The 26,693-nt window shown below is 43.5% G+C and overlaps 1 protein-coding gene across 3 annotated transcripts; it reads right to left on the bottom strand.

Annotated features, from left to right (window-relative positions):
* Positions 1-500: 500 nt before the first annotated feature.
* tulp4a (TUB like protein 4a) lies at positions 501-26,693 on the bottom strand. Of its 3 annotated transcripts, none has more exons than XM_047338049.1 (14): positions 26,508-26,693; positions 24,382-25,301; positions 13,859-13,987; positions 12,785-12,946; positions 12,162-12,342; positions 10,626-10,733; positions 10,275-10,441; positions 9,742-9,966; positions 9,274-9,508; positions 8,197-8,341; positions 7,363-7,534; positions 7,096-7,189; positions 3,553-6,989; positions 501-3,446 (listed from the first exon to the last, which is right to left on the bottom strand). In XM_047338049.1, exons 2-14 carry the CDS (start codon positions 24,631-24,633, stop codon positions 3,330-3,332), a joined length of 5,424 nt encoding a protein of 1,807 aa, XP_047194005.1. In that variant the 5' UTR covers positions 24,634-25,301; positions 26,508-26,693; the 3' UTR covers positions 501-3,329. The 3 variants fall into 3 exon arrangements, with proteins under 3 accessions (XP_047194005.1, XP_047194007.1, XP_047194006.1); XM_047338051.1 differs by having other exon boundaries at positions 7,363-7,507; XM_047338050.1 differs by lacking the exon at positions 26,508-26,693 and adding an exon at positions 26,198-26,270.

Genomic DNA, 26,693 nt, shown 5'->3' with positions numbered 1-26,693 from the left:
GACACTAAACCAACCCCGATTAATTTTAAACTGTACTTGCTATGTCACTGACAGTATTTTTTTTTTCATAACCACAATGAGCAGCACATTTTAGTGTATGAAACAGTTTTTCTTACTAGTTTCAAGAATGTGCCATTTTGACACAAATGGAAAGCATTTCATTTATAATGCTGCAGTGCATTTAGCTGTGTCAGTGTTAGGGCCCTGGTGTTGTGCAAGTTATCTCACTGTCATGAATTACAGACACTTAGATGGAAAAGAGAAGTTGTGCTTTTCCTGCTATGACAAGTCAAAAAGGTTAGTAGGTTTATTTAGTATATCATTGGTAGCACCTTTCACAGAGCAAAGTCACAAAGATAAACTTATTAAAACCCATAATAGTGAATACATTCATAAATAAAAAGCCTTAACTCAATACCTGGTTAGCTTTAAACAATGCCACCTCTGAATTCAGCAACAGTACTGAATATACTAATGAGACAAAAAGAAAAAAAATTGGGTGTTTTTTTTTCCGGAAACAATGACGTTTTATTCAAAAGATGCGTGACATATACAATTATAAAATAATTTACATGGCATGCCTTACTATCCATTCACTATAAACATTCAGTCACCAAATCAGACTCAGATTTTTTGTGGGGGTTTTGTCATTTAAGTCTACACCTACAAATACAAAGCACATTATCTTTTCTAAAGAAAAGCCAAATCCTATAATATCTACAACAGGTCATCTCATAAAATCAGTTTAAAGTGAATCCTTAGGCAATTCTGAACATGAACTCAGTGGCTTACACTTGTGAACTCGTGTGAATGGTGAGTGTATGGGAAAGAAGCCATGACCACACACCTCTGAAGATAGATTTAACACTGATGGGATTGGTAGACTGCACAGTTGAATACAGACACACCTTGACTTGACAGTTACACTCTACACGACTAGTCTACCAGCTACACTAAACTGGGCATTTAATCATTCACATCGTTTTCCATCCAACGCAAACTTCACAAAACACAGAGAATCTGCCCCTTCCCGACCCCCACCCCACCCGGCATTCCAACCTCACAATGTGGGCTTCAACAAACTTTTATCAACACAAAGAAATGTTTGGAAAACTCCACAATATACAGTATGTATAGATACTATATCTCCTTTAGGAAATAATCTCATAAATAAAATGTACAGACCAGCAATTGCGATGCTGAACAAAAGAACGGTATCAAACTGTGGTCAAAAGTGATGACAAAGGATTGATTTTCTTTTCCCAAACAAAATATTGCACAACTAACACAAAAAAGGTGGGTATTTTCTTTATGCCATGCTCAGGTTTTTAAAATATTTTTTTATTTTGTATTTTTTTTTTAGGATCAGTCGAGATTCCTTTTCAATCTCCATCCTTCCAACTCTCCTCTTACAGACATGCATCTCAATGTGATATGGACAGATCACACTTAAGTATGTAATAATCTCATAAATTCAGAGACCAAAGCAGAGCTGGTCCAAAGTGACAGCTTTCTTTTATAACAAGAAGTTACACTTGCCTCTAGGCCCATTTTTTTTTTTCCAAACTCTAAATATTCAGCAAATGCATATTTTGGCACAAATATTTGAGGTGACACCAATCACATTGACCTCACGTAATCAAGCCTAGCATTTTTAGTGATTTTGGGTACCGTCTCAAACAAATAAAGCTTATAGCAGATATTTGCAAATGTGCCTACTCTTGCACACGTTCCTATCAACCGGCCCTGCTCCGTCCTTAGTTTAACACGAACACAAGCTTCACTGCCTGAAAGAAAAAAAGAAAAATAAACCAGCTTTTCAGATTTCAGTGTCAGCTTACTAAATGAACAGATTTCAATAGCTTCATCCTTCATTGGAGTTCTGACTTCAAAAGATTCAGTGACAATGATTTCAGCTTCACAACATGTTTGTGGTCGAGGCTGTGGAGTTTAAACAGCACTACACAGCTCCGCTCCACACCTGAAGTTACACTTAAAACACAATGGAGACAGGCGTTGAACAGACATCTTTCAAAGTCACCATCGTCTCTACGACATTTACACATGACCAATATGTATTTACATGACTTCTGTAAAGAGTATGAAATGGCATAGGTGAAATATACAAAAATATTTCCTGTACCTTGCTTACATGTTTAGTGTGATCTCTAAGAGCAGGGTCCCCCCCCCCCCAAAACTACACACTCACTTCACAGAAGTGACAGCAGGTGACAAATCACTTCATCCCAGAGGTTTAGTTGTTCCATCTGTGCCTGTGTCACCATGTATATGTAGATATTTCAGTAAGTACAGGATGTCAGTCAAAGCTATTCTTTACACCACTTCCACCTCAATACTCCAGACTACGCAGCAATATTCAAATTCAGTAACCAGTCTCCCAAATAAAGCAGGTCAATTGAAATCCATGACGACAGGGTATGAGGATTGTATATCACAAACAATCATGATAATGTTTAAATTTATATCTGAATAGATAAGAACAAAATGCACGTATAAATTAATCCATGGAGCAGAGTAACATTTCTTCGTCCTTCAAAGTCCATGTGGAAAAGACTGCAGCTCATCTCAGACATATTCACTCCTTGACCTTTGACACACTTTTCAAAGTTGGGAAACTCCTAGTAGTGCTCCTAAATGATGCATATATCTAAGCCTCAATTCCAGCCTAGACAGACTGAGCAGAAGGAATGGCTGAGAGCAAAAACTAAAAAAGTCCCTCCTGCCCTCCACCACGTTTAGTCATTTAATTACATCCTAAAAGCAAAAAGCAATATAATAAAGTGGTAACTGTTTCACTGACGTTTTTGTACAGCAATGGATTTCAGTGCCCAGTAGTACCTGTGCGCTCTGGGATTAAAAAAACAACAACAACCCATCTTTGATATCCAGAGTGGTTTTCAAGTATTACTGCTGCCTCGTCTGAAAACTGCCCCTCAACACTTCCTCTCTCAGTCACCCCATCAGTTCTCATGTCTTTAAGCTTCTTCTAGCTAAAGCAGCATTTATTTGCATGATGATTACCAAAGCTCAACTCTTTGGCCCTACATGCATTGCGAAGGTGCCACCGACTCCCAAATGGAGAGAAATCTGAGGGCATCCTTAGCAGATGCAGCCAATGCTTATTGCACCAACTCTAGTGGCAGCATTGTGTAGTGCAGCATGATTGTATCTCTTTCTATGACCAGGGCGGATTTTACTCTTCTCTCCAAAATCAAAAACGATTACTCTCAAATGAAACAACTGTGCCCCGTTCAAAAGATTGCATTTAGATCCAACATAAATCTCGGGGTGAGTATGGATAGCACTTTTCATTTGAGGCGTTGAGTGACGTTGGCTAAAGCCACAGCAAAGGCCTGAACAGCAGAGAAGGGGTACTGGAAGTCCAGGATGTAGGCGTTGCCATCAATCCTGCCGAACTGCATCACCTGTGTAAACAAAAATAGGGTTAGAACAGACTACAGGAAGGTGCTACTGTATAAATAGGAGAATAACATGTAGTGAGTGGTGTTTTTTGTACCGGCCCTCTCTTACCTGTCTGCCCTCAAGTTCTATTTGAAAGTTCTTGGCAGACTCCTGAGTTACGCGTCCACCAAAGTCCAGCTGGTAGACCTGCGTGGCCTCATTCCACAGTGGCTGCTTGTTGGCCATGACGTACACAAACCCCTGGCTGCCCAGCCCTCTGTCCTCCTTCTCGTTGGCCTTTCGACACTTGATCTCGTCCAGTTCACTGGCAGCCCGCAGGTTCCTCTTACTCTTCCAGCCCTTCTTACTGCTCTGACACTGATTGAGCAGCTCATCCCCGCTGATGAACAGCTCCGGCTCACTTTCTGAACTGTCTTGGAATTCGCTATTGGCAGTGGCTTTGCTCAACTTCTTAGCCTTCAACTGCTGCTCCTTCTGTCCCTTCAGCTTCTTCTTGTCCCTCCCTCCCAGCCGCGGACTGGAGATGAGCGAGTTAAAATCGCCCAGAGCTCTGCCCTCCTTCTTCGGCTTGCTCCCTTCAGCTAGTGGTGGCACGTTGGCTTCGTCAGCCCGACCATCCCCCCGCTTGCGGTTCTTCTTGCTGAACTTCTCAGACCGCTGTGGCACAGGGCTCTCAGTCAAAGACAACACTTCCTGAAAACCTTCCCCAGCCTCAGCCATGGCCTCTTGCAATCCTCCATGGCTCTGCAGTTCTGCTGGTGGTGGTGGAGGGGGTGGCGGAGGAGGTGGAGGGGGAGGAGGAGAGAGAACATTTTTGTCTACTGTCATGTGGGAGGCTTTCGGTGGGAGCGGTACTGCAGGACTGGGCATAGGGGGGCAGGAGTTATAGGTACCCCAAGGAGTGTGAAGAGCAATGGGAGGAATGGGAAGCCCGGAACAAGCGCTTCCTCCTGGATACATGGGTGGGAGGGGGCAGCAAGCCAGGCTGGCCAGATTTGCTGCATAACCTGGCGGTAAGACAAGGGTTGCTTCCTGCTGGGAGAAGGGTACTGGTGCCACCATCTCCTTTGGAGAGGAGCAGGGGCGTGGCGACCCTGGGATGGCCTGAAGCTGGGCACCAGAATAGGCAGTTGCTGGAGGGTACTGGAGAGAGACTTGGTAGCCTGCAGCTGCTGCAGCAGCTTGAAATGAGGCAGCACTGGGGCTGGTGGGTGACTTTGGAGAAAGTAAAAAAGGCAGCCTGGACACATCCAAGTGCTGAGCTGGGGTTAGAATAAGAGGGGGTGGTTTGTGGGGTCCGGGGGGGCCAGCGGGGTTCAATGTTGCTGTCCGCTCCTGAGGAACCCACACCTCCTCTGTGGCAGCTGGGTCCCACTGATAGGGAGGTGGGCGTTTGACAACCAGCCCTGATGCATCACTTCCTCCTAATGCCAGATGCCTCAGAGTCTGATTCAGTGTTTCATCCTCAGTAAAAGCTGAATTAACATAATCAGCCCTGTCTCTGTTGCTTCCTCCTCCTGCTGAACTCCCAGATCCTTCAAGAGCGCTCAGCAGGTTGTAAGAGGACTGGGAGGCCAGAGGAGTAGTGCTGTTGGAGTGAACGATAACTGTGCTGTGTGGGGCCCCATTCCTGGGAGGGAAATCTTGTCTGATAATAGTCCCTCCAGCTATTCCATTAGCGCTTCCTGGAGCAGTACCTCCAACACTGGATCCACTGCTACACTGACTGCAGGTATATAAGGCTGTTGGAACCCTCTGCTGGAATGAGGCTGCTAGTGCACTATTTTTGGCCTTGGGAGGCAGTGGTCTAGGTGGTTCCAGCATCTGGGAAACTTTGAGAGCAGCCTCTCGGCTGTTCCTCCTGAGAGTGGCGTGGATCAGACTGCTGTCAAGCCTCTGTCCAGGGTTCCTGCCAACCGCACTGTTCTGATTGGCTGTGTCAGGGTATGGGGGCGGATCTCCGCTGGGTATGGAATAGCGAGGTGCAGTAAGTCTGTTGAGAGTGGCAGAGGTATAGGGCAGCTGGATCTTCTTCTCAGCTGAAGAAGAGGATGATGAAGAGGTGACCCTGAGAGTGGCAGAGCTGCCAGGTCCCTGGAGTGTGTACACATTCTGATTGCAGACAAGGCGCGTTCTAGGACGACATACTTCCTCCACATTCCCACTGCTGTCAAATGTCGTTATCCTTTCATATCCCAGTGGTGTGGGGTACTGTGCTTGTTGCTGACCTGAAGGATAAAGTGGAAACTCTCCCTTCTTCAGACAAAGGTCACCAGGAGGAGGAGTCCCACTGGTGCCCCCTCCTGTTCCAGAATTGGAGGCTGTGGCGGAGGCTGATGCTGAGGCAGCAGCTGCTGCAGCAGCCACAGCAGCAGCCACCGTCCCTGGGTAGGGGGGTGGGGGGTTCATCTTGCTGAGCTCCAGCGGGGCACTGAACACCACTGTATCCCCCTCAGCCAGCTGTGGAGTTGAACGAGTGGTTTTGATTTTCAGTAGGTGCTCGTGTTCACCCCCCACTGCTCTCTCAACCACTAAATCAGCAGGTGGATGAGGAATCTGTATCTGCAGCGCCCCCGACTGGAGCTGGTGCACAGCTGCACCTGAAGGCTGTCCTGATGACATGGAGGGAACAGGGATTTGAATCTGAAGCTGATGCTGAAGTTGATGGTGATGCTGCTGCTGATGCTGCTGCTGCATCTGATGCTGCTGCTGTGATTGCTGTTGATGGTGCATTTGTTGCTGTTGCTGCAGTTGCTGCTGAATCTGTTGTTGTTGCTGTTGTAGTTGCTGTTGCTGCTGAATTTGTTGTTGTTGCTGTTGCAGCTGCTGTTGCTGCTGTATGTGCTGCTGCAGCTGCTGTTGATGCTGTTGCTGCTGCTGCTGCTGCATGTGTTGAAGCTGCTGCTGAATGTGCTGTTGTAACTGTTGGTGCTGGAGCATCTGCTGCTGTTGTTGTTGGAGTTGCTGTTGCTGCTGAAGCTGTTGTTGGTGATGCTGCTGAATTTGTTGTTGTTGGTGTTGCAGTTGATGTTGGTGCTGCTGCTGATGGTGATTTGGTTGTTGCGATGGATGATGAGAATGCGGAGGTCCCACCATTAGGCGACCAATTTCCAGCCCTCCAAAGATTACCTGACCAGGATTAGAATACCTGGTGGGAACTGTGTACTGGGCTGTCAGGATGGTGTCCTGACTTTGGTCTGAGCCACCGGCAGCTGCACCAGCAGTGGTTGCGGTGGGATTTGTGAGGATGTCCAACTGAACATTTTGATTGGCTAGGAGCGACTGGACCAGACCAATGCTTTGAGCAGGAGACATGGCCTGTGCAGGGCTATGAATGGGGGCGATGGGGATGTTAACAGTGCAGGGAGGGTTGTCAGCAGCGCCACCAGCAGGGCCTGTGACAGGCAGGTCATCTTCATCCTCACTGAAGACATTGGCACTGAAGACGGGAAGATTTATGTAGTCCATGGAGATCTTACGCACCTCTGGCAGGTATATGGTCATCTGTCTGGGCTGCAGATGGAGGAGGCTCGTCTTGTAGATGACTGAGGGGCAAGGAACAGGGTTCAATTAGCAAACTAAAGAAAGGACATTTTAAACCAATTAGTCATTAACTTTAAATTGACAAAGACACAGGTGTTGATTGGTTACCTGCACCCAGATTGGTCGGCAAGAATGCGGCTAGCCCCACTATCTTGAACTTTGTTCCCCAAATATTGGATGTGACCTGAGCAAGGTAATTTTGCTGCAATGACCAAAAGAGAATCATATTATGTAAATACATGAGTTTAATATTAAGCAATATTACCCCCAACCCTGGACAAACAGTGACATGACTGATCCATACATGGCAGCACTGACATGTGAGATTGATGCAGTTAATAGGCAAATTCATTCTGCTCAAAGATCAACTTTTACCTGAGTGATGTCATCTAGAGGGAATTCCCTCCGTGTTAGACTGGGCGAACCAATTGAGGGCTTCCGTATGGGTAACCGTGGCGACCGGGAGATCTCCTGTGTAGCACGAGACAGTTTGGGCGATTTTCTGGGATCAATGTTGATCCTGTTGGTAAAGGGACAAACTAAGTCTCTACAGAGAAGGTAGCAAATAAAAAAAGAAAGTTTAGGCATGCAGTGACACAAAAATCAAAGTAGAACAATCCATTAAAATGCACTGTGGATGCAAAGGGTTAATATAAGAGGGTTAAGGGCTCAGATATTTCTTAAATTCGTTCCTGAGATACTATGCAAAACTAATTCTATAAAAGGATTAAATTCTAGTACCATATTGTATAAGACCGAAAGGTTAATTAAAATCGAACTAATTTAACATTATTATGTTTTCATTTGTTGTAGGATGACGTAAGAGAAATGACAGAAAAAAAAATCAAAATTTAAGTAACTTAAAGTTCATATGGGAAAATAAGTGTTTTCAAAAAGTTCTGAATTCGCATTAAAATGTTTCTTGATTCAAACAAAATAACTGAAACACACACACACACACACACACACACACACACACACACACACACACACACACACACACACACACACACACACACACACACACACACACACACACACACACACACACACACACACACACACACACACACACACAAAAACTCCCTTGATCCCAGTCTTGTGGAAATGTGCAGACTGTTTCCCGTGGACTGTTGCCTGCTAATGGATCAGAAACCCATTAAAAAAGGAAATATAAGCTAAAGAAGACATGCTGCAGGGTCTGGTTACCGGGGCAGTTTGGGAGATTTGCTGCCTCTGGATATCTTTGGAGATTTTTTGCCAACCCAGTCATCGCTCAGCTCGATGTCACTGGAGTCCGAGCAGTTACAGCTGTCGATCATGGCGGATATCAGACTGTTTCCGTATATCTCATCTGGGGAGAGAAAACAAGATGATGGATGGAAAGAATAGTTACTTTGGGGCAAATGGGTTATTATTATCGGTGTTTCATCTACAACTCTGGAAAGGACTAAATCTCCATACAACAACAGTTTTTTACAATCATTACAATAAAATTAGCACTGCAGGAATCTACTACTTTGAAGCAAAAACCTAAATTTTAACAAAACATGATGGTACTGAAGTTGTTTTCCACCATTTCTACACATTTAGATCATATCAGTCCAAATCAGTCTCTTTTCTCGGTTTCCTTATTCATACAGTTTGTGAACCAGTGCTGCTCTGGTTTAGGCTGAGCTCATTTATTTGATGAACATTAAAGTGTGAATGGGCTGGAACCATTTCATGGTTGGCTTCATTTATCACTGCAAGCAGAGAGAGCGCACTTTGATTTATGAGGAACCCAGGGGCCATCAGAGCCTCCATTAAGCAGCATTTAATTAACACGGGCCCAATCTGCCCAATGTAACTAGAACATACTAACTCACCAAGCGCCAATGCAAGAAACTCAAATAACCAGAAAAGTAATGGAGCAGACAAATGTGTCTGAGAGGAAGACATTTAGCATTTCAAATTTTCTGGAACGCCAAAAAATGTTTGGATTAAAATACAGTACAGTTACTACTAATCAAACAATGACTACATGGGAGTCAGAGGCGAGTCAAATTCTGATATATTTTACTGTTACGAAAATGTCAACCACTTTTAATAGTCCATAATATAATAGTTTATATTAGCATAGTTTATATTTAAGTACCTGCTGTATTTACATTTAACAGCAGACTTAAATGTCCCAGATTTTACTGCTTGGAATATACACTCAGCAAACATGTCAATTGGGAAATGATCGACTGTTTGTTTATTATGTTCTATCAGGTAAACAACATGAAGGAAGCTCAGTTTTACCCGTTTTCCCATCAGTCTTGGGGTCCATAATGACAAACTCCGGCCGCAGTTTACTTATTCGTCTGCCCTTGAGGATCGGCACCAGACCTCCGAGGTACTCCAGGTACAGAGTGTAGCAGGGCCCCCCCACCTCGGGGTTGTCCTCCGTACGTTTCATCGTACAGTGCAGACGCTCGTTCCCAGCTGTTGGATAGCTCACAAAATCGCGCATGTTGTTGGGATCTGGGATGGGGGGCTGGAAGAGAAAGTGTAGTTTAAAAACGTTGCTATTACCACAGTTTTGCTAATAAATTTTTCTTCTGCTGTCAATTTGCCTGGTGTCTATTTTATAGAGGATGTTCACCCAAGTCAAATGAGGTCTAAGAAGGTGAAATCTATGACAACACTGGGATGCATAGATTACATTTCCTTTAAGCACTTCACATTTATTGTTTTAATGGGTCTTCACACCCTCCTGCCTTGAGTTACCTTGATGGTGGGGATGAAAGCGGCAGTGACGTAGGAGCAGAGGCGGGAAGGCATGGTGAGCTTGGCAACATCTTTTTCCTCTTTCACTGCTGTGGCTATGCTCTGCTGGCAGAGGAGCTGCAGGCTGGCTACGCGGTGTTCCACTCGCACAACATAAAGCGCTGGGCCACACGCCAAGAACAGACGGGAGTCCCGGTGACCCCAGCAAAGCGTTGTGATCGGACGCTGCAGGATAATAGAGCAGATACATTACAGAAGGCACCACGTCCTTTAATAAGGTTAATGTCAGACATTAAAATAAATCTTGTGGTTTTTGACTGTAACAACTGTGATAAAATTCTTTGTTGAACTTTGCAAGAGCTAATTTCTTCTAGATTCTGAGGAGAGCAGTCTTCAATGAAATTTACAAAGAGATGAGGGGATGTGCATGCTTGTGGTGAACCGCTGAACAGACTTTGGTCACAGCCACGATATCCTCAAATAAATTGTATTCTTTATTTTATTAAAATTCATAAAATGCTGAATATTATCACCTGTGCTGGTGTGTCCAGTGTGTAGATGTGTTCACCCTGAACATTGTAAAACTTGACAATGGCGTTCCTGGTGGGGGGAGGACAGGAAGGGTCAGGGGAGAGGACTGTCCTCTCCATCCCTGCCACTGCCAGGAGGTCTCCCTGTGAGCACCACTGGACCACCACATCTACAGCACAAGAAATAAAAGTACTCACAACTTTATTAACACTAACATATGCAGGTAATTTAAAAGAAAGAAAGAAAGCCCAACATTCCTCTGGGCTTTTTCTGTGAGAGAAACAAAAGATAGCTGCAACGACACTATGCGTTATATGAAACAGTATAAATAATAAATAAAGAGACCCACTCACCTTTTAGACTGGTGTGGATGAGGGTGGGAGAGAGGTCATCGTAGTTGTTCATCAGGTTGATGTCACCAGAGGTGAAGCTGACTGTCAGCAGTGGCCTCTGGCTGTGCACTGAGGAGAGACAGAGAACAACACAAACATCTCAGTGTGGCAGAAACACAGTGAGGTGACAGACAGCTGTACTGACTCACATGTTTGTACACTAAAGTAATGTGGTGCCTACAGTGGATGTTGATAAATGTCCATTAAGGGACTAGAGCTAAAATAATAAAAATTTGTCATTTAAATCCTGGAGATTTGACATTATACATCAAAAATTGTCGTGTAAGTAACATGAAGAAAATACGGAATATCAATTAATTAATTTGAGAAAACTGTGACGTACGTTTATTTATATTGTATTTATAAACGAGACGAGTAATCGAGAAAATTATTGGCAGTGAAAAGAATTGTAAGTTGCAGCCATAAATGAGGCATCACACTGGTAACCTACAGAGGATTAGGTGATCAATATTCATCTCCGGAGTGGGCCATAAAACCAGCCTGGATGCACGGAGGGCTGTGTGCGTTTATTGTCGGTGTAGTCGAGGGCCGTTATGGGAGACAGTTCCATATCCTGGCAGTTGTAATTCATTTTAAGTGTGTCCCATTCACAGGAATACAAAACTGCACTATAACACACTCAGCACATTTCACTGCTGCACACAACTGCCATTCCCAGTTAAACTGCTATAAATAACACACCTTCACACAACGGCCCATGTGTTTTGCATTAAAACAAAAAATCCTTGAGTGTCCTTTCACATCGTCCGGCAATGACCCAAATACTAACACCGGTAAAATATCCACCTCCGCTCAACTCTCAGCCCAATAACAGTGACTACATTTATACCTCATCAAAATGCAATGGGTTTAGCATCAAATCATATATACGATACTGCTGTACATTCAGTGTGTTGTGCTGTGCTTTGCAGCAATGACAGGTCATAATCATATATCATGACAGAGAGATCTGGCGGGGGGGGTCTCAGTCAGGCTGTTGACTTGAGAGATCATTTCTATCAAGCTTAATCAAGCCCAATCAATTACTATTGACTGGATTAATTAGTGAGTTAGAACATTATCAGTGTTCTAGCTAAGGCAAGCACTTTTTCAGCTTTACCGCTTGGCTCATGGTGAAAGGGAGGGGGGGGGGTGCACCGGGGGACAATGACAGACCATCATCAGTTCAGCCTCAGCAACTGGGAGGTGCTGAGACATGGACGTAAAAAGACAAAACAGGAAGCAATTAAGATGGGGTCCTTACATGGGCTGTTGTGCACACTGAAATCATGAGGAGAGTGAGGAGAGCTAACTACATGAAACTCGTTCCTTGTGGGACTGCTCACTTTTTTACATTTAAAAGAGTTGCTTATTTGATCTTATTTCAAGACAACCCACTTTCTTTTCCAGGTTAACCGGGTGATTGTTCACCTGAGTCGACTGAACATGTGCATAATTAAGAATTTAGGTTTCAAATCAAACTCTGACCGGACGAACCTTGTGGTGGGGAGTAGTCGTCAGAGTCCGTGTCGCTCTCGCTGCTGTCCTCCACCAGAAAACTGGGGTAGTTCCAGGACATGCCGACGATGCCATCCGACTCATGCAGCAGTATGTGGGCCAGCATGCGCCCATGGCAGTCCATCACTATCACCTGTCCGTCTGCTGTACCAAACAACACCTGGGACAGAAACGGTAAAAGGGTTATTAAGGAGAAGAAGAGACAATTAAGTAGGACACAATCACAGGTAAGCAGTAATGGAAGAAGAGGTGCGCTTTGAAAAAGGAAAGGAGACGACAGATAAAGATCACAAAAACAGTGTGCATATCACAAGGAAAACAAGTCAGAGAAATGGATATAAATAGGATGAAGGTGATGAACAGACAGAGATACGTGTACGGACTCAAAGCCTGATGATGTCCAACCCGACAATGTAAAGGCATGAAAACAAAAACATAGCCCAACGAAAACCCAACACATTCAAGACAGAGAATGTTTCCTGTCGCTCACAGCCAATCTCCCCCAGGGCCTATCTCTAGTCTACCTACTAAAAGTGGAAAATCTAAACTGAAAACTTTGTACACGTTGTACCATCAAAATTCAGAGGGAATGTGTGTGTTACCTGCTGGTCGTCAGGGGTCCAGATACCACAGGATATCTGGCTTTCCAGGTTGATCTCGGAGGACCAGTGTCTCTGGCCGCTGACTGATCCCACCAGGACGAATCCATCGCGGTAGGAGATGAGAGCCTGGGTGCCATCATGGGACCAGGTGAAGTCACTCACCTGCAGCGGACAAGACACGTCAGGTAAGATTGAAATGCTGCGAGTGAACGATTACCACGTTTATTGAAAAGAACCATTTATTCTTATCCCTGTTATGTGCAGTATCAACACGCTCTGATGCTTATTTGGATTTTATAGGAGACCTATTGTGCTTTTTCAGTCTCTCCCAGTCCTCTAGTGGGTTCTATATGTTTTTTAGTGAATGTATATGGTGTGCATGGCTCAAAATCCCAAAGTCCGCAGCAGAGGGAGCTCCTCTCTCCCACAGTAAACACTTTTCTGGAGGCTGCTGAAACGCCTCATACTGAGAGAGGACAGAGGAGGAGATATATATATATATATATATATTTTACTTGTATGACATAAAAACTTCTCTGGGGGGAGAGGAGTGGAGCCCCCAATTTATACAACATATTTAACAAGTGAGGCAGTTGTTAAGACTCTCATCTAGCAGATAAATTGATCACAAAAGAGGAGAAGCTGTCAGGATGTGTCAGACTCAGCTCAGAGCGTGACAGTGATTGATCGATGAAGCCTACGCATCACACTTTTCCTGGAAGTTATTTTTTAATCGTCAAGTGAAATGTTAGACGTAAATGCCTCCATCAGCCACATTATGCTGGAAATGTGGGAAGAATAAAGCGTTATCTTAACTTTCCTTGTAGATGAACGTGAGTTACATTCAATCATATTCACGGACATATTGTAGATCACTATTTTTCAGTTTATTTATTGTTGCTGCTGTGTATTAGCTCCCATTGCAGTTCTGTATTATGCTTTTGACTCTTTATATTCAACCCATTACATTTTCATTTCTTTGATTGCTCTCTAATTTCTGTTAAAACTTTACAAATGAGTAAAAATGCATTTTAATTGTTGATTTCTTTTATCTCTTTTTACATCGTCTCATACCTGAGCTCCACGGTCATTGACCAGCTCCACAGACCAGCGTCCCTCGTACTGGATCCAAACGAAGATCCCTCCATCAGTATCACAGGTGGCCAATTTCTGGAAGGGCTCATTCCACCGCACCAACACCACCTGAAAGACACACAGAAAATAAATCAAAAGGGAGAGTTAGAGGCAAAGACTTGGAGACTAGCATGCATCGTCATAGGGAGCTAATGTTTCTGCCTCTGTCCGCTAGTGAAACAAGTATTTTCTGAATGATGTAAATTATATTCCAGATTTCATAGTTTGGAAGATTGTAAAGAATTTAGCAATGGCCGTCCTGTGACGCAGCTTCTCTCTTACCAACAGCAGATAATAACAAGGTTATCCTAACCTATTTATCCTAATCATATAAATAGGTTAGGATAAACTAGTACAGCAACATTAATGATAGCATGCATAGTTTATTGTTTGCCTGTTGACTTATATACTCCATTAGTTTTATGTAGGTGAACCTAATGAATGTGTATGTATGTATCACAGCATGAAATCATGGTCCAGTATTTCCTGATAAGATCTGTAATTAATATTAATTAATTAATGACATGGAAAATTATAAGATAATTAGATATTGTAATTGAATATTCAACTATTAATGAGATACGGTTTGGAACAGGCACCGTACTAGTGGCTCTAAATGAGAACGTCAGCTGAAAGACTAAAATGCAGAAAGTTCCCAGTGAGATAAAATTAGTATCAAACCAGACGGAAATATATCCCAAAGTGGGTTAACCTCATTTTGAAAGAGTCGCAGAGGAGCTGCTAATATCCTGAATATTAAAGACAATGAGATTCAATTATTCCGTTTCCTGTCCCTGTGCCACATATTCCTGATTGTTCCTCCTGATTATAGCTCGACAGTGATGGCGTATGTTATTAATTCTCATTTTGTTGAAAAGTGTTTAATTTGCTGAAAAAAGGACTATGGAGAAAGTAAAATATATAAAGAGGGATGTGACTTTAAAAGAGAAAGTGATAGCAAGAAATACAAAGAAAGGAGAGAAGCAGCGAGTGAAGGGAGGGCACAGAGTGACCTGGTGCATGACCGTCCCAACAGAGAATACAACAAACTGTACAACCACTTACAGCAGTGACTCACACATGCATGAGTTTCTGTATTTGCTCTGAGTTGAGTAAATAGAGATCTCCGTTGCCTTGAGGGAGGATCTGCAGAGGAGGTCAGTGTTGATCACTGGCAGAGAACAATAGAGATCAAACTGTTCATAACCTCTTTCTTTGTCAGTGTCACACCACCATTTCAAACTCCATGCTGCCCCCCCCGCCTTCTCCCTCTGTGTCTCTATCCGTCTAGTCTTCTGTAGCGTGACTCAGCCTATTCCCAGAGGAATAATCCTAAGCAGGGAGCAGCTCTGTTCTCACTGAGCGAAGCACGTGGGTTGTACACGCTAGGTCACACAACACAGGGCCGGTTTTAGCGTGGTTTACGCTCTACGAGTGCAAATCCAACAGATCAGTGGCCGAGAGTTGGATATGCAAAAAGTCTTGCTCTTTTTAAAAGCATCTCCTCGTCATACCCCGCAACAATCACACAGTCTTAACGATCCGTGGTCCAGAGCAACAGGTGAAAATTATATTTTCCTCCAAAGAAAACAATCATTTCTCCAGAGTTATACAGTGCAAAATGTTGACACCAATGCTCCTGATTGTTTGCAGGCTGCATCAACAAATCTGTGTCAATAAAGAACTGTTTTTAAAAGAGACAAGGTGCCCTGGGAGCTGTGGTTTTACTCCTGCTCCCTGTGGTATAAAAACCTACTGGTGCTCCATAGGTGTGTCTCAGCTAGCAACCTGCAGGACACAATGAGATCTGACCTGGTGCAGGTCTGCAGGTGGGGTCTCTTAAGGTTTCTGTCATTCTGACTGAGGGGACCATGTTCACGGATCATTAAAGGCAACCTGCTATCCATCATTCAGTCACCTAATGCAGCAGTGCTCACTGTTTGCAAAGCTTCGACAGTAGTATTGTCAAAGATCAATTTTCATGCACAAGGATCTCATTTGGGGGGAATAACGATCCGTTACTCCATCCACTGGATTCACTGTCTGCAACCTCTGGTGAACTAAATATTATACAACATAATTCAGCTCCAGCCAGTGTAGACATGAGGCTTTAGATTAGGTAGAAAACTACAGTCTGCATAATTGTAACATCCAACAAGGAAGGGCCAAACAAAAACAAAAAAAGAAATAATTAGCATAGGGTTTACACACGATTCATGTGAACACACTTATCTGCATCCCTATGAAGGTGAGTATAATAATGCATGTGTCAGTGTGTTTATGTGTATAAATTTAGCTCAGTGTGGAGATTAGTGTGAGCTAGTCAGGCATCCCGCAAGGGGGCCAGCTGAGCACCTCACAGTGACGCAGCGATCTGGGAGATCAGACGTCACATGGAGACTGACGGGATAAGAGTGAGAAGCCACAGGACAGCGAGCGCCCAGAGAGCTCAGAGGCAGAACAGACACATGCAGATTTCAGTAATTCTCATGTGCAGCATGAATGGAAAGATAAAAACATGTGGTAGGTGATTAGAACCCCCCTTTCTCATACATCTTCAATGTACCTTATAATCAAATATAAAAACTAGAATAGGACTGAGACGAGTGCATATGGATGCCAAGGTCTAACAATGATTACATTTGATCAAGCTGTACCAGATTACACACACATAGATAGATCCATGAATTATTGCATTGGAAAAATGGTGAAAAGGTTACCAAAAAAAGCTATCTTGCTATGTTAAAGAAAGGTAAAAATAAAATACCTGTCTCATGTCCTTTCACTACCAATACCTCATAAGAGTGGGAGCAAGTCCATGTTTGCAATCCCTTTAATTCTGCTCTTTGGCCCACACACGGCCATTGACAACTTCTGCTTGGCAAGTTGGCACCGTCTTCACCCCTGCGGTGCCATGCTGTTGTCACTGCAGCTCCGGGCCCCTTGCTGAGACTGGGAGCTGAGCTGACCCCAGCAACTTAACTGAGAGGACTAAATCAAATCAAGGGACAGCTTTGGGTTGCATTGGAGTCAGCAAAAGTGAGAGGACACTGTGACAGTGCAGTGTCACCGTGGTGCGGTCGTGAGCTCATGGGTCCATGGCAACACTGGTCCTTCGCATGGGAGACCTTTCTTTTTGCAAGGTTACAAACAAACAGGCTGGACTAGTAGTACAGGAACGCAGGAAAAGCAAACGTTTATATTCTTAATGTCTGAGAAATGTTGGCCCCTCTACACTCTGAAGCTGCTGGGATTTCCTGACTAATGACTGAACACCCGACTGAAAATAAAATCACAGAACAAGAAAGTGGGAAGGAGATTCCCTGCTTTACCTCCACAATCTCTTGTACCACCCCTGAAACTGCGTCTAGCGTGCTATTAAATCAGATGATAAACTCAATTAAAGAAAAATGCTGTGCTGTGCTGATACAAAAGCAACGAGGCCAGAATGGGCAAAGTGGGACATAGTGATTTACAGCGTGACAGAAGGGGCAATGGGACGTGACCTTCAGGGGAGGTATAATCTTCATGTTTATGAGTAGAGGAAGCATGTGATAAAACTTTAATTAAATATGATTTTGATTATTTAGCAATTCATTATTTTATGTATGTAGTAAATTTGGTGATACTTTCTCTCTACAGTGCTTCAGTCAACAGAAGTTAAGTATGTGGCGGACATTAACTGGTTTTACACCAGATTCAGTGACAATAAAATGAATCAAATGTAAAAAGAAAAGAAAATGTTTTTAGTTTTTTTAGCGGCACATACATTTGAAGTGGTCCATTACGTTGAGGTCTGGCGGCTCAGACTTTACCCAATTCCCCTGTACATGGCTCACACGGTGTGCGTTTTAAACATCAGCATGCAGAGACTTCAGTCACTTACAATAATACCCTGAGGATGTTTGTGATACTGAATCGGCTCTTTGTACCAAACATTTTTTCTCTTTCTCCGGGCCGTACCACACAGATTTTGTTAAGTAAATACTGCACCTCTCTGGAACATAACAGTGAATATTAAGTGAGATACACAGTAAAAAAAAAAGACCAACAAGAGGAGAAGGTTTTTAGCTTCTTTTCTTAGCCATGTAGGATGAAATGAGGAGTTTGTATCTGAAAAAGCACAACTCTAAAAACAAAGTATGCAGATATGTCTGTCTGATCCCTGACTACAAATGCTGCTCACAGCAAAGAGAAACCACTGTACAGGCCACACTGTCCCTCTTGGAAAGTACACCTGGATCTGAGGAAGCAGCCCGAGCTCGAGTGTTACGCAACATGTCCTCTCCAACGATGGATTAGCACACTAAAGCCATTTCCACTAAGCACATTTGGTTAGACCATTTTAATGCATCGGAGGGTTCATGTCCCCTTCAATCCTGAGCAGGGCTTCAAATGTCAATAGGTCAGATAAGGAGAGAGGAAAGGAAGGTAGTCAACAAGAAGGAGATGTGTAAGAGCAAAGACAAGGTTAGTGACCGGCACAAGGGAGGATGCATTGTGATAGACGGGGGAGGAGGGTGCAGAGCTGTGGTGCAGAGAAAGGAAGTAATTAAACAGTGCAACAAGACGAGGGATCACAGATAAGTTTGTGAACACAGGTGGTGATGGGTGTGGAGGTTAGCAAAACTGACGAAAAACTCAGAAATGCAGCACAAAGCATCAAAAGCACCACTTTACTCAAACTTTCCTCAGCTTGTTTCAGGAAGCTACTTTCTGCTTGTCTTGCAATTTATTACCATGTTCCCCACTGAATCTGAACAGATGCATTTGTTGAAGTCCCTCAGTATCCTTCTTCTCCTCCCTGCCCATTTTAAAAAAGCGGTGCAGGTCCCAGATCAGTGCTGGTTCTTGCACAGGCCCTCTAACAGAGATGTAAACTGATTTATTTATGCGGCTTCGCCAGGACACAACCTTTAATGCATGAAAACATCACAAGTAAAAAATGAGGCAGAGAGGGAAACATCATGTTGGGCTAGAAAAATAGATTCACTCTAACCGATATATTACTCATTTGTTAAAGTTTCCAAGGACCTCATGAAGTCGAAATACAAGACAAAAATGGGAAACGAAAGAAAAAAACAGAAATTAATCATACTTCCATTCTGGAGTGCTTTTGTTAAAACCTGGGTGTCACTTGACATTTGCAATATTGGTCACACCAAATTACACAACACAAGTTTCTGAAGAATAAAAACCTAAAACATGCTTGGTTAATACCTTGTAGTTTTCTTCTATTCTCTATGTATGTGCCAGATAAATTGGTATTGAGGATTGACTGAGCTATTATTTGGGTAAGGAACATCTGATCAAAACAAATCAGTGCTGGGCTCAGCATGTAGGGCACAACAGCTTCACTGGGAGTTCAACCTACACGGTGAGGTGGTAAACACGAGCTGGTGTCCTGGGGTCAGTGGTCCCTGTTGGATTAGGGCCTTATAGACACTTGTGCCTGAGCAAAGAGCCTGGATCTGGCCTCTGAGGGAAAAAACAAGCAGGTGGGACTCAACCTATCAGACTCATGGGAATGGTGGCCAAGTGCAGATATATGTAAACAGTTTCAGAAGTCAAAACTATAACACCATCACTATAAAGGGTTTTCAGTTGTAACAATCCATAGCCACAAAGACAATGTGCTGAGGACATTGTCTCCGTGCATATTTTCAACAACCTGTCCTCTCCTGAGGCCGTCACTCAATGTTCTACTTTCTGACTGCAACAACTACAGCTTATTGTGACAAACACAACAGGAGCCAGTGATGCTGCAGCGATAAGGAGGTTATCACACTGCATACAAGAGGATGTAATGTATTTATGTTGCTGGACAATGCGCCGACAAAATTGTGAAACGCAAAGGAGCAGATATATAACACAATATTTACAGTTTTGTTCCCTTTCAATTATGTAATACTATTCAAAGTATACACCAATATGATGTGATTTTTACTTTAAAACACAAACTGCATTACATCAACTAAAGAAATGAGCAAATGCTTGGATCTGCAATGGAAGGAACCCGCAGTGGTTAATATTTTCACTGGAAAAATAAATGTATTTCTCTAAGATGATTCTACCTCTCGACATGGCACAACTAACGACAGGATACTGACAGACAATTTTCCCTAAACCTATGCTGCGACCGACATTTCATTGTCAACATGGTGACGTTCATTGTCAGGCTTCTCACGGAGAATGAAAGGACACCTAGTGACTAGCTGCTCACTCTGTTCAGCATCTCAACACAATGTACTGGGGGGGGAGCACTTGATTGTCAAAAGAGGCGTTGATGTATTCTGATGTACATCCCAGGGGGACTACTCTGCGGCATCAGAAGTACAGTCATAGAAAAAGACAGAAAACTCTCTTTCATCTATTTTCAGTTTGATTTAAGTGTGATGCAAATGACATGTCTGCTGCTGAAGGTTAGCTGCTCTGTTTAAATAACATCATAAAAATAGTATCAGGACAGTTTTACTTGTCAGGTTGATTTATTTTTAGTCTGAAATAGCTGTAACTCAAATGTGTATGCAACAGCATCTATATTTCGGTGCTTTTTTGTTCTACATTGTTGTAAACAAAATATCTTCGGGTTTGGGACTCCTGGTTGGACAAAGACGCTATTTGAAGATGTCGTGTTGGGCTCTGTGGAATTGTGATGAGCACTTTTTCACTAGTTATTTGACATTTCAAACACCAAGCAAATCTATAAAAAACATCTATACATTCATCAGCAATGAAGATAACAGTTTACTGCAGCTCTGGTTAAGACCAACATTTCAGACAAATTACCTCCACCAAGGACGTTATGTTTTCACCGCTGACCGTTTTTTGTTTGTTGGTTGGTTTGTTTGTCGTCAGCTGGATTAAGCCAAAATACAGATTTCTGCAAAACTTGGTGAAAGGATGGCACATGGGCCAAGAAAGAACCCATTGGGCGGATCTGCACAAAAGGGATGGATCCAGGATTTTTCTTTATCACTTTCTCAGAATAGAAAACTGACCTGACAGTGTAATGTAGGCCATGAAAATACAAAAAGCATAGACTAGTATGACACATGTGGCAGTGGGAGACTGAGACAAAAAGAGCAGGGCACCAATACATGTATACATTACTCTCTTTGAAGCGGTTACCTTGTAATTACCTGTCACACTCACCGAAGGAGAATTAGACACAGGAGGAGGACAAACCTTCCTCGGAAATGCATCATAGGCCTTGAGAAACCTTTTAATTATCTGAAGGAGACCGTGAGAGCTTTCAGAATAGATGATATGGCTAGACAACAGCTGAGCTTCACCAACAACATAAGACGCTTTTATCCAAGTGCCCTTGTAAATCAAACCCCTTTATCCAGGCAGGGGCAGAGACACACTCGACAAGAATACAGACCTCTACCCGTCCACCCTGTTCTTAACAGATATCCGACAGATTAAGATCTGCCCTTTACCTTAATGCATTGCCTGTAATGGTCCGCGTCCAAAAAATACATCCCTTCAGACGTTCGCTTACATTAGCTATGATCACAGGACACTCGGGTCTATCCATCAACAGGAATAATGGTCCAACTCAAGGATGCTGGCGTGTGTATTGATCTTGGCAGGAGCAGACACCTAAGAGATGAATTCATGTTGCATTTCTTGTGCGTGTGCTCATTCATAAAATGACTTGAGCCAATTTACATGAAAGGACACTCGTCACAAGCAACGACAAGTGGTCAATGACGGCGCTGTCATTCAAAGGACGGGACGGTGAGGGGAAGTGACTGCCTTTTCTGCTGAGTAAGCAGCTTTAGAAGACAAGGGAAGGTTGTCTAAATGTAATGAGATAGTTCTTTGAAAAAACTACACAAAAAACTAATGAGAGATGAGTTTTTGCCTGAAGAATTAAAGAGCCCAGTAAGATGAACTGAGTTTCTGCATGGCTCCAATTTGATACAAGTAAAAAAATGTAAATGTTAAAATGACTATAAAAAGAAAGGAAAGAACACTTTCAGATATTTTTGCCTTGTCTACACTACTGTGGGTATTTCTTTGATCAGATATTTCCCGCGCAGTTTAAATAATAAAATAAAAAGTCAACGACCTGCGTTTTACAAAATATCTCCGTCCAGACAAGAACACAAAAAACGACTATATTGTGGCACATTCATTTGCAAGAGAGACTGAGGTGTCACACCGACACCTCCTCAACCACTGGACCTTGACTCTGCTCCTCATATTCCTTTTGGCCATAAAAAGGACCAATATTACTAGAAATGAGATTGTGACCTTCGTGATAGTAAAGTGAAAATGTGTCAGACAACAGGATGAACAGATCCCTTTCTTCAGGCAGGTCAAACAGACTGAGAAACAACAAAGCAAATAACAAACAAGACAGACAGAAGAGTCCGGCGTTCTCTGTTCTAAAGCATATTTTAGAACTCGACAGGACACTATATACCAAATTCTTTAAGAGTCCCTTTCCTTGGTGTTTTGACTGTATACAGCAAACTGCTTTTTCTCCTGCCCTCATCTGAACTGTGATGGAAAATGATGTGAGTGAGTGAAAGCACAGATCTATCATAAATTTGACAGAATTCATTGGCCGATGTGATTTCCACTTCTTTCAGAAATCCCAAATTATGCATTGGCTGGACAAGTGATGGAAATCACATTTCTCAACCCATTTATTTATTGCTTTAAATCCAATTTAGAAGCAGAAGTGGAGAGGACATTACTACAGATGGGCAGACGGCAGTGGGGAATTGCGTTTTACTCCGAGTTGCAGCATTAAATATGAAAACCATCTTGATAGTTAAAATCAAAAGTTGTATGGGTTTATTAAATGCAACTCGATGGTACAATTTCTATCTTTGCGAACGCACAAAAAAATGGAGGTGCTGCAAGATGAGCTTCCATTAAGTCAATTAGAATTAAAACAGGTTGCATATATCTCCACCAGATGAAGGGAAGAGAGTCAAAAACATTTGGGTGATTAAAACATTGTGTAAATTGTGATGGTCTCATAGATGAATGGCAGCCAAATAGTAAAGTTGTAATATATTAAATCTTATATAAAAGGCATGTGCTATTAAAGTTATGTTTGAATCACTGGTAGGAAAGCTGTTGCAACTGCATCAACAGGGATGCAATTAGTAAACCCAACAGCAAACCCTATTATCATGCAGCTTCTCTAACAGTGAGATTAGTAATTTTAATACACAAAGTCAGTGTGAATAGGGGGCTGATGTCAAATATATATGTAAAAAGGTGTGTAAATTAGAGTTGTGCAGGTTTTAAGCTCCTCTGCAGTGTATACACGAGAACAAAAGGGAAATTTCAGTACTTGGACCAGATTCAAGTGGGCAGCGTTAAATGACATTTCTGCTTCAGTCACTCTCTGTAGGGATTCATCCACTCTCCCCTCAGCTGCCGTATGGAATGCTGACTCAGCACCTTGCTCCATCTGACGAAGAGCTATGCTCACTGAAAGAAATAAAGCAACCTGTGTGCAATTTCCACTTGTCCCAGCCCTGCTTTACACCGACGGGAATATTCAAACACGTGGTGGGCAACAGACCCGGACATTACTCCGCTGACCTTTCGAAAAACAACATAAACGGTCTCCAGTGCACTGGTGTTGGGAAACTCGGGAGGGTATAACCATGGTAAGAGATAAGATCCCAGGGAGTGAAGCACTGAAGTACTTTGACTGAGGAACAGCAGGGAGAGCTAGCGCAAGGTGTCAACCACGAGTTAGTCATGTCTAGTCTAGTCAAATTAGTAAATTTGCCGGAGGTAGAAAAACTAAAAACTCAGGACACTTACTGACAAAAACCTGCCCTAAATCTGTCAAGCTTAACAGCTTCAAGGACATTGTTCTGCACCTGACACTGCAGTCCGACAAGCTTGGATAAGGAAATGTTACACTTCAAATCCATTTCTTGAGCACCCGAGTACCAACAGTAAAAAAATAATCATTTGCAGTGACTTGCATTCCTGGTGTAAAGGGGGGAGAGGGTTTGAGAAGCATGTTCTAAGAGGATCAATGGGATCAATAACCTATCACCATTAGGCTAAATGAAGGAATCTGATGTTTTGCTGCAGTTTATGGTGAAGATTTTAATTTGAAGAGGGTCAGATGAGCAACAAGACTAAGTACAAACGCTGTATTGTGTTATTGAGAAGATTTTGGAGGTAATGATTCATATTTAAATTATGATGGTTGCTTAATTAATACTTCGAAACTGCTATTGAACAGTCAGGAATACTGCGTAACAGTTATGGCCCATGATAGAGGTTATTCCTGTAGAAACATTTATGATCATGACTAATGACCGCCACTGAAATGGGCAAGTACTAGTTGGTAGGGTATATCTACATTAAAATAAAGATTGACAATAATTTCACTCAGATTTGTCTTTTGTTCTTTACCTGACATTCTTTTCAGCGATCTTGCATACATTTTCTCATTAAACTCTTCTTACCTCGCTGTTGTGTCCTCTGAGGTTAAAGTTTACTCTCTGTGGAGTGGGCCGGTCCCGTCGACAGTGGCTGGACGTGAACGTGACCCCGACGACTCCTCGGCCATTCCCAGTAGCCAGCCAGCCCTCCTCGTAGTACCGCTTCCTGCACACCGGCTTCTCCTTCTCACTCTTGGGCACCCGGCCCTTCCAGGACAGGCAAAGGATGTTGGAGTCGCTACACAGGACAGGACCATGCTCCACGGCGGCGAACATCCCTGCAGCTCTCTACACCCCAGTGGATGACAACAGTACCAGGCAGGAGGTCAGGAGGTTCTTTGAGGGAGGGTCGGTACCGTTATGAGCGCCTCTCCTCCGCTGAGGTTACTGGTTCGGTGTCGGATGCGAGACAGCGGCAACGGTGCATAGTACTGGCGCTTTCCCTCTGCGGTCTTCTTGATTTGCAGTACAGATTGAGGGTGATCAGTGAAAGCACAAATGAGGTTGTTGAATTGGGGACATGTACCCAGATGGGATGCATACACAACAAAAGGCACTCATTCAAGTCATTGTGATGTGTTTGATCAGTAAGCTGCCTCGCTGATGACGTCTCAGTAACAAGGCAACAGACGGGAGAATCGCAATAAATATTTAGAAATCCTCTGTGGTAAATTCCAGACTAGTGTCAGCTGATCAAAAACAAACATCCACAAAAAAGCTCGTAAACTCTCGCAATCCATTCAACACAACCCAGTGCTTCCAGTTTGACGTGAGTGAATTGTCAGTCCGGTTCAGGGTGTCATTTCTCGGCTCCACATCCTCCTCATACGATCCAGGCTGAGTGTGAGAGAGAGGAGGAGCAGGGTCTCCTCTCCATCAGCTGTCAACTCCTGGTAACGTCATGGCATCTTTTTAACCCGCCCCGGGGATCCCATGGAGGACTGCTGTAAAAAAAATAATAAAAATAAAAAATACATAAAGGGTGTCGTTATCACACAGAAATGGCCGCTCTCAAATAAAGAAATGTGTCATATATACAAATGGCTGAGTCTTATTATGAAAAAGGGGCTGAAAGCACTCACCTGCCGCCTACAGCCATTAATTGAAATACTAATGCGTTTGCCTAAAACGCCCTCACTTACCATTACTTATATCTCCCTGAGCAACCACTTTACTTCGAGGATTATCCTGCTCGGCGAAAGGATATTTAACAAATTGATGAATTATTTAAAAAGGACCATGTATCATTTTAGCTCTCGTTTCATTAAGATGCCGGATGGAACTAAAAGGGCCTTAGGGGCTAAAGTGGGAAACCGAGGAGCTGTAAACAACAACAACAAACAAACAACGTGATTTAAAAAAAAAGAAAGGAGGGAAATTAAATCCAGACAGTGGCAGTGGTGAGAAATCAAATGAGGACAAGACAGAGACGGAGCAGCAGGCACTGACTAATAAAATGAGAAGCGATGGATGAAAATATAAATGCCATTTGGATGAAATCACTGTCACTGAAATACAAGATCACATCCACATACATTCAAGTAAGCAGACGAAACAAAAACACGAAGATGTGCCCGTCTGGTGGAACGGTAACGTCAAGTGATGCTACATGACAACCAAATACAGCTGAAGCCCGTGAGATGATGCCCAAAACGGACATCCCCGCGAGCTAGCCGCAGCTAGCTAGACCCTGGATCCAGAGCTCCGCGGGTCTCCACAGACCAAAACATGTCCGCTGCGGGATTAATACGTCCACGTTTGATTAATCTACTTAAACGCAGAGATGCCAAAACAACCTGAGATGCTACGGGGAGGGAGGGATGGGGGGGAAGGTAGCTACCGTCGGCTGCCTGTGTTGTCTCCTCCACAAAGAGCAGCAGCAGTCAGGGATGTAGCTATCCGGCTAACCGAGCAGCTAACGCTAGCTGAGCCTGAACCCACCTCGGCGGAGAGGCTGGCTCCGTCCAACCGCCGCTGGCGCTTCGTTCGCTAGCCGGGCGACGGTTAGCCCGTTAGCCGACAGTTTATCCTGGTGGTTCTTTGCGTTAGCAGACATATAGTCATGATAACTGTGAGAGGGTGGCGTGGGGGACAAAGAGGGGAATCGTGTTGTCAGCGGGAGAACCATGAACGGCCGGTGGAGCGCTTACCTCGGTCGTGTGCTGCTGCTGTTGCCGCTGCCGCTGCTGGAGGTGGTGGAGGTGATGGTGGTGCCGCTGCTTCCTCTGCCCGCAGACTGCTGCTGCCGCTGCCGCTGAACCAGGGCCCAGACAGCTGGGTCACGTGACAGCCACGTGATTCTACCCAATTAAACGCTCACGGCTCCCATCGGTAAG

The sequence above is a fragment of the Hippoglossus stenolepis genome, chromosome 20 (genome assembly GCF_022539355.2).
Source record: "Hippoglossus stenolepis isolate QCI-W04-F060 chromosome 20, HSTE1.2, whole genome shotgun sequence".
In the NCBI taxonomy this organism is placed as follows: domain Eukaryota; kingdom Metazoa; phylum Chordata; class Actinopteri; order Pleuronectiformes; family Pleuronectidae; genus Hippoglossus; species Hippoglossus stenolepis.
Note: the sequence above shows the minus strand (reverse complement) of the source record. Positions and strands in the feature narration are given on the sequence as shown.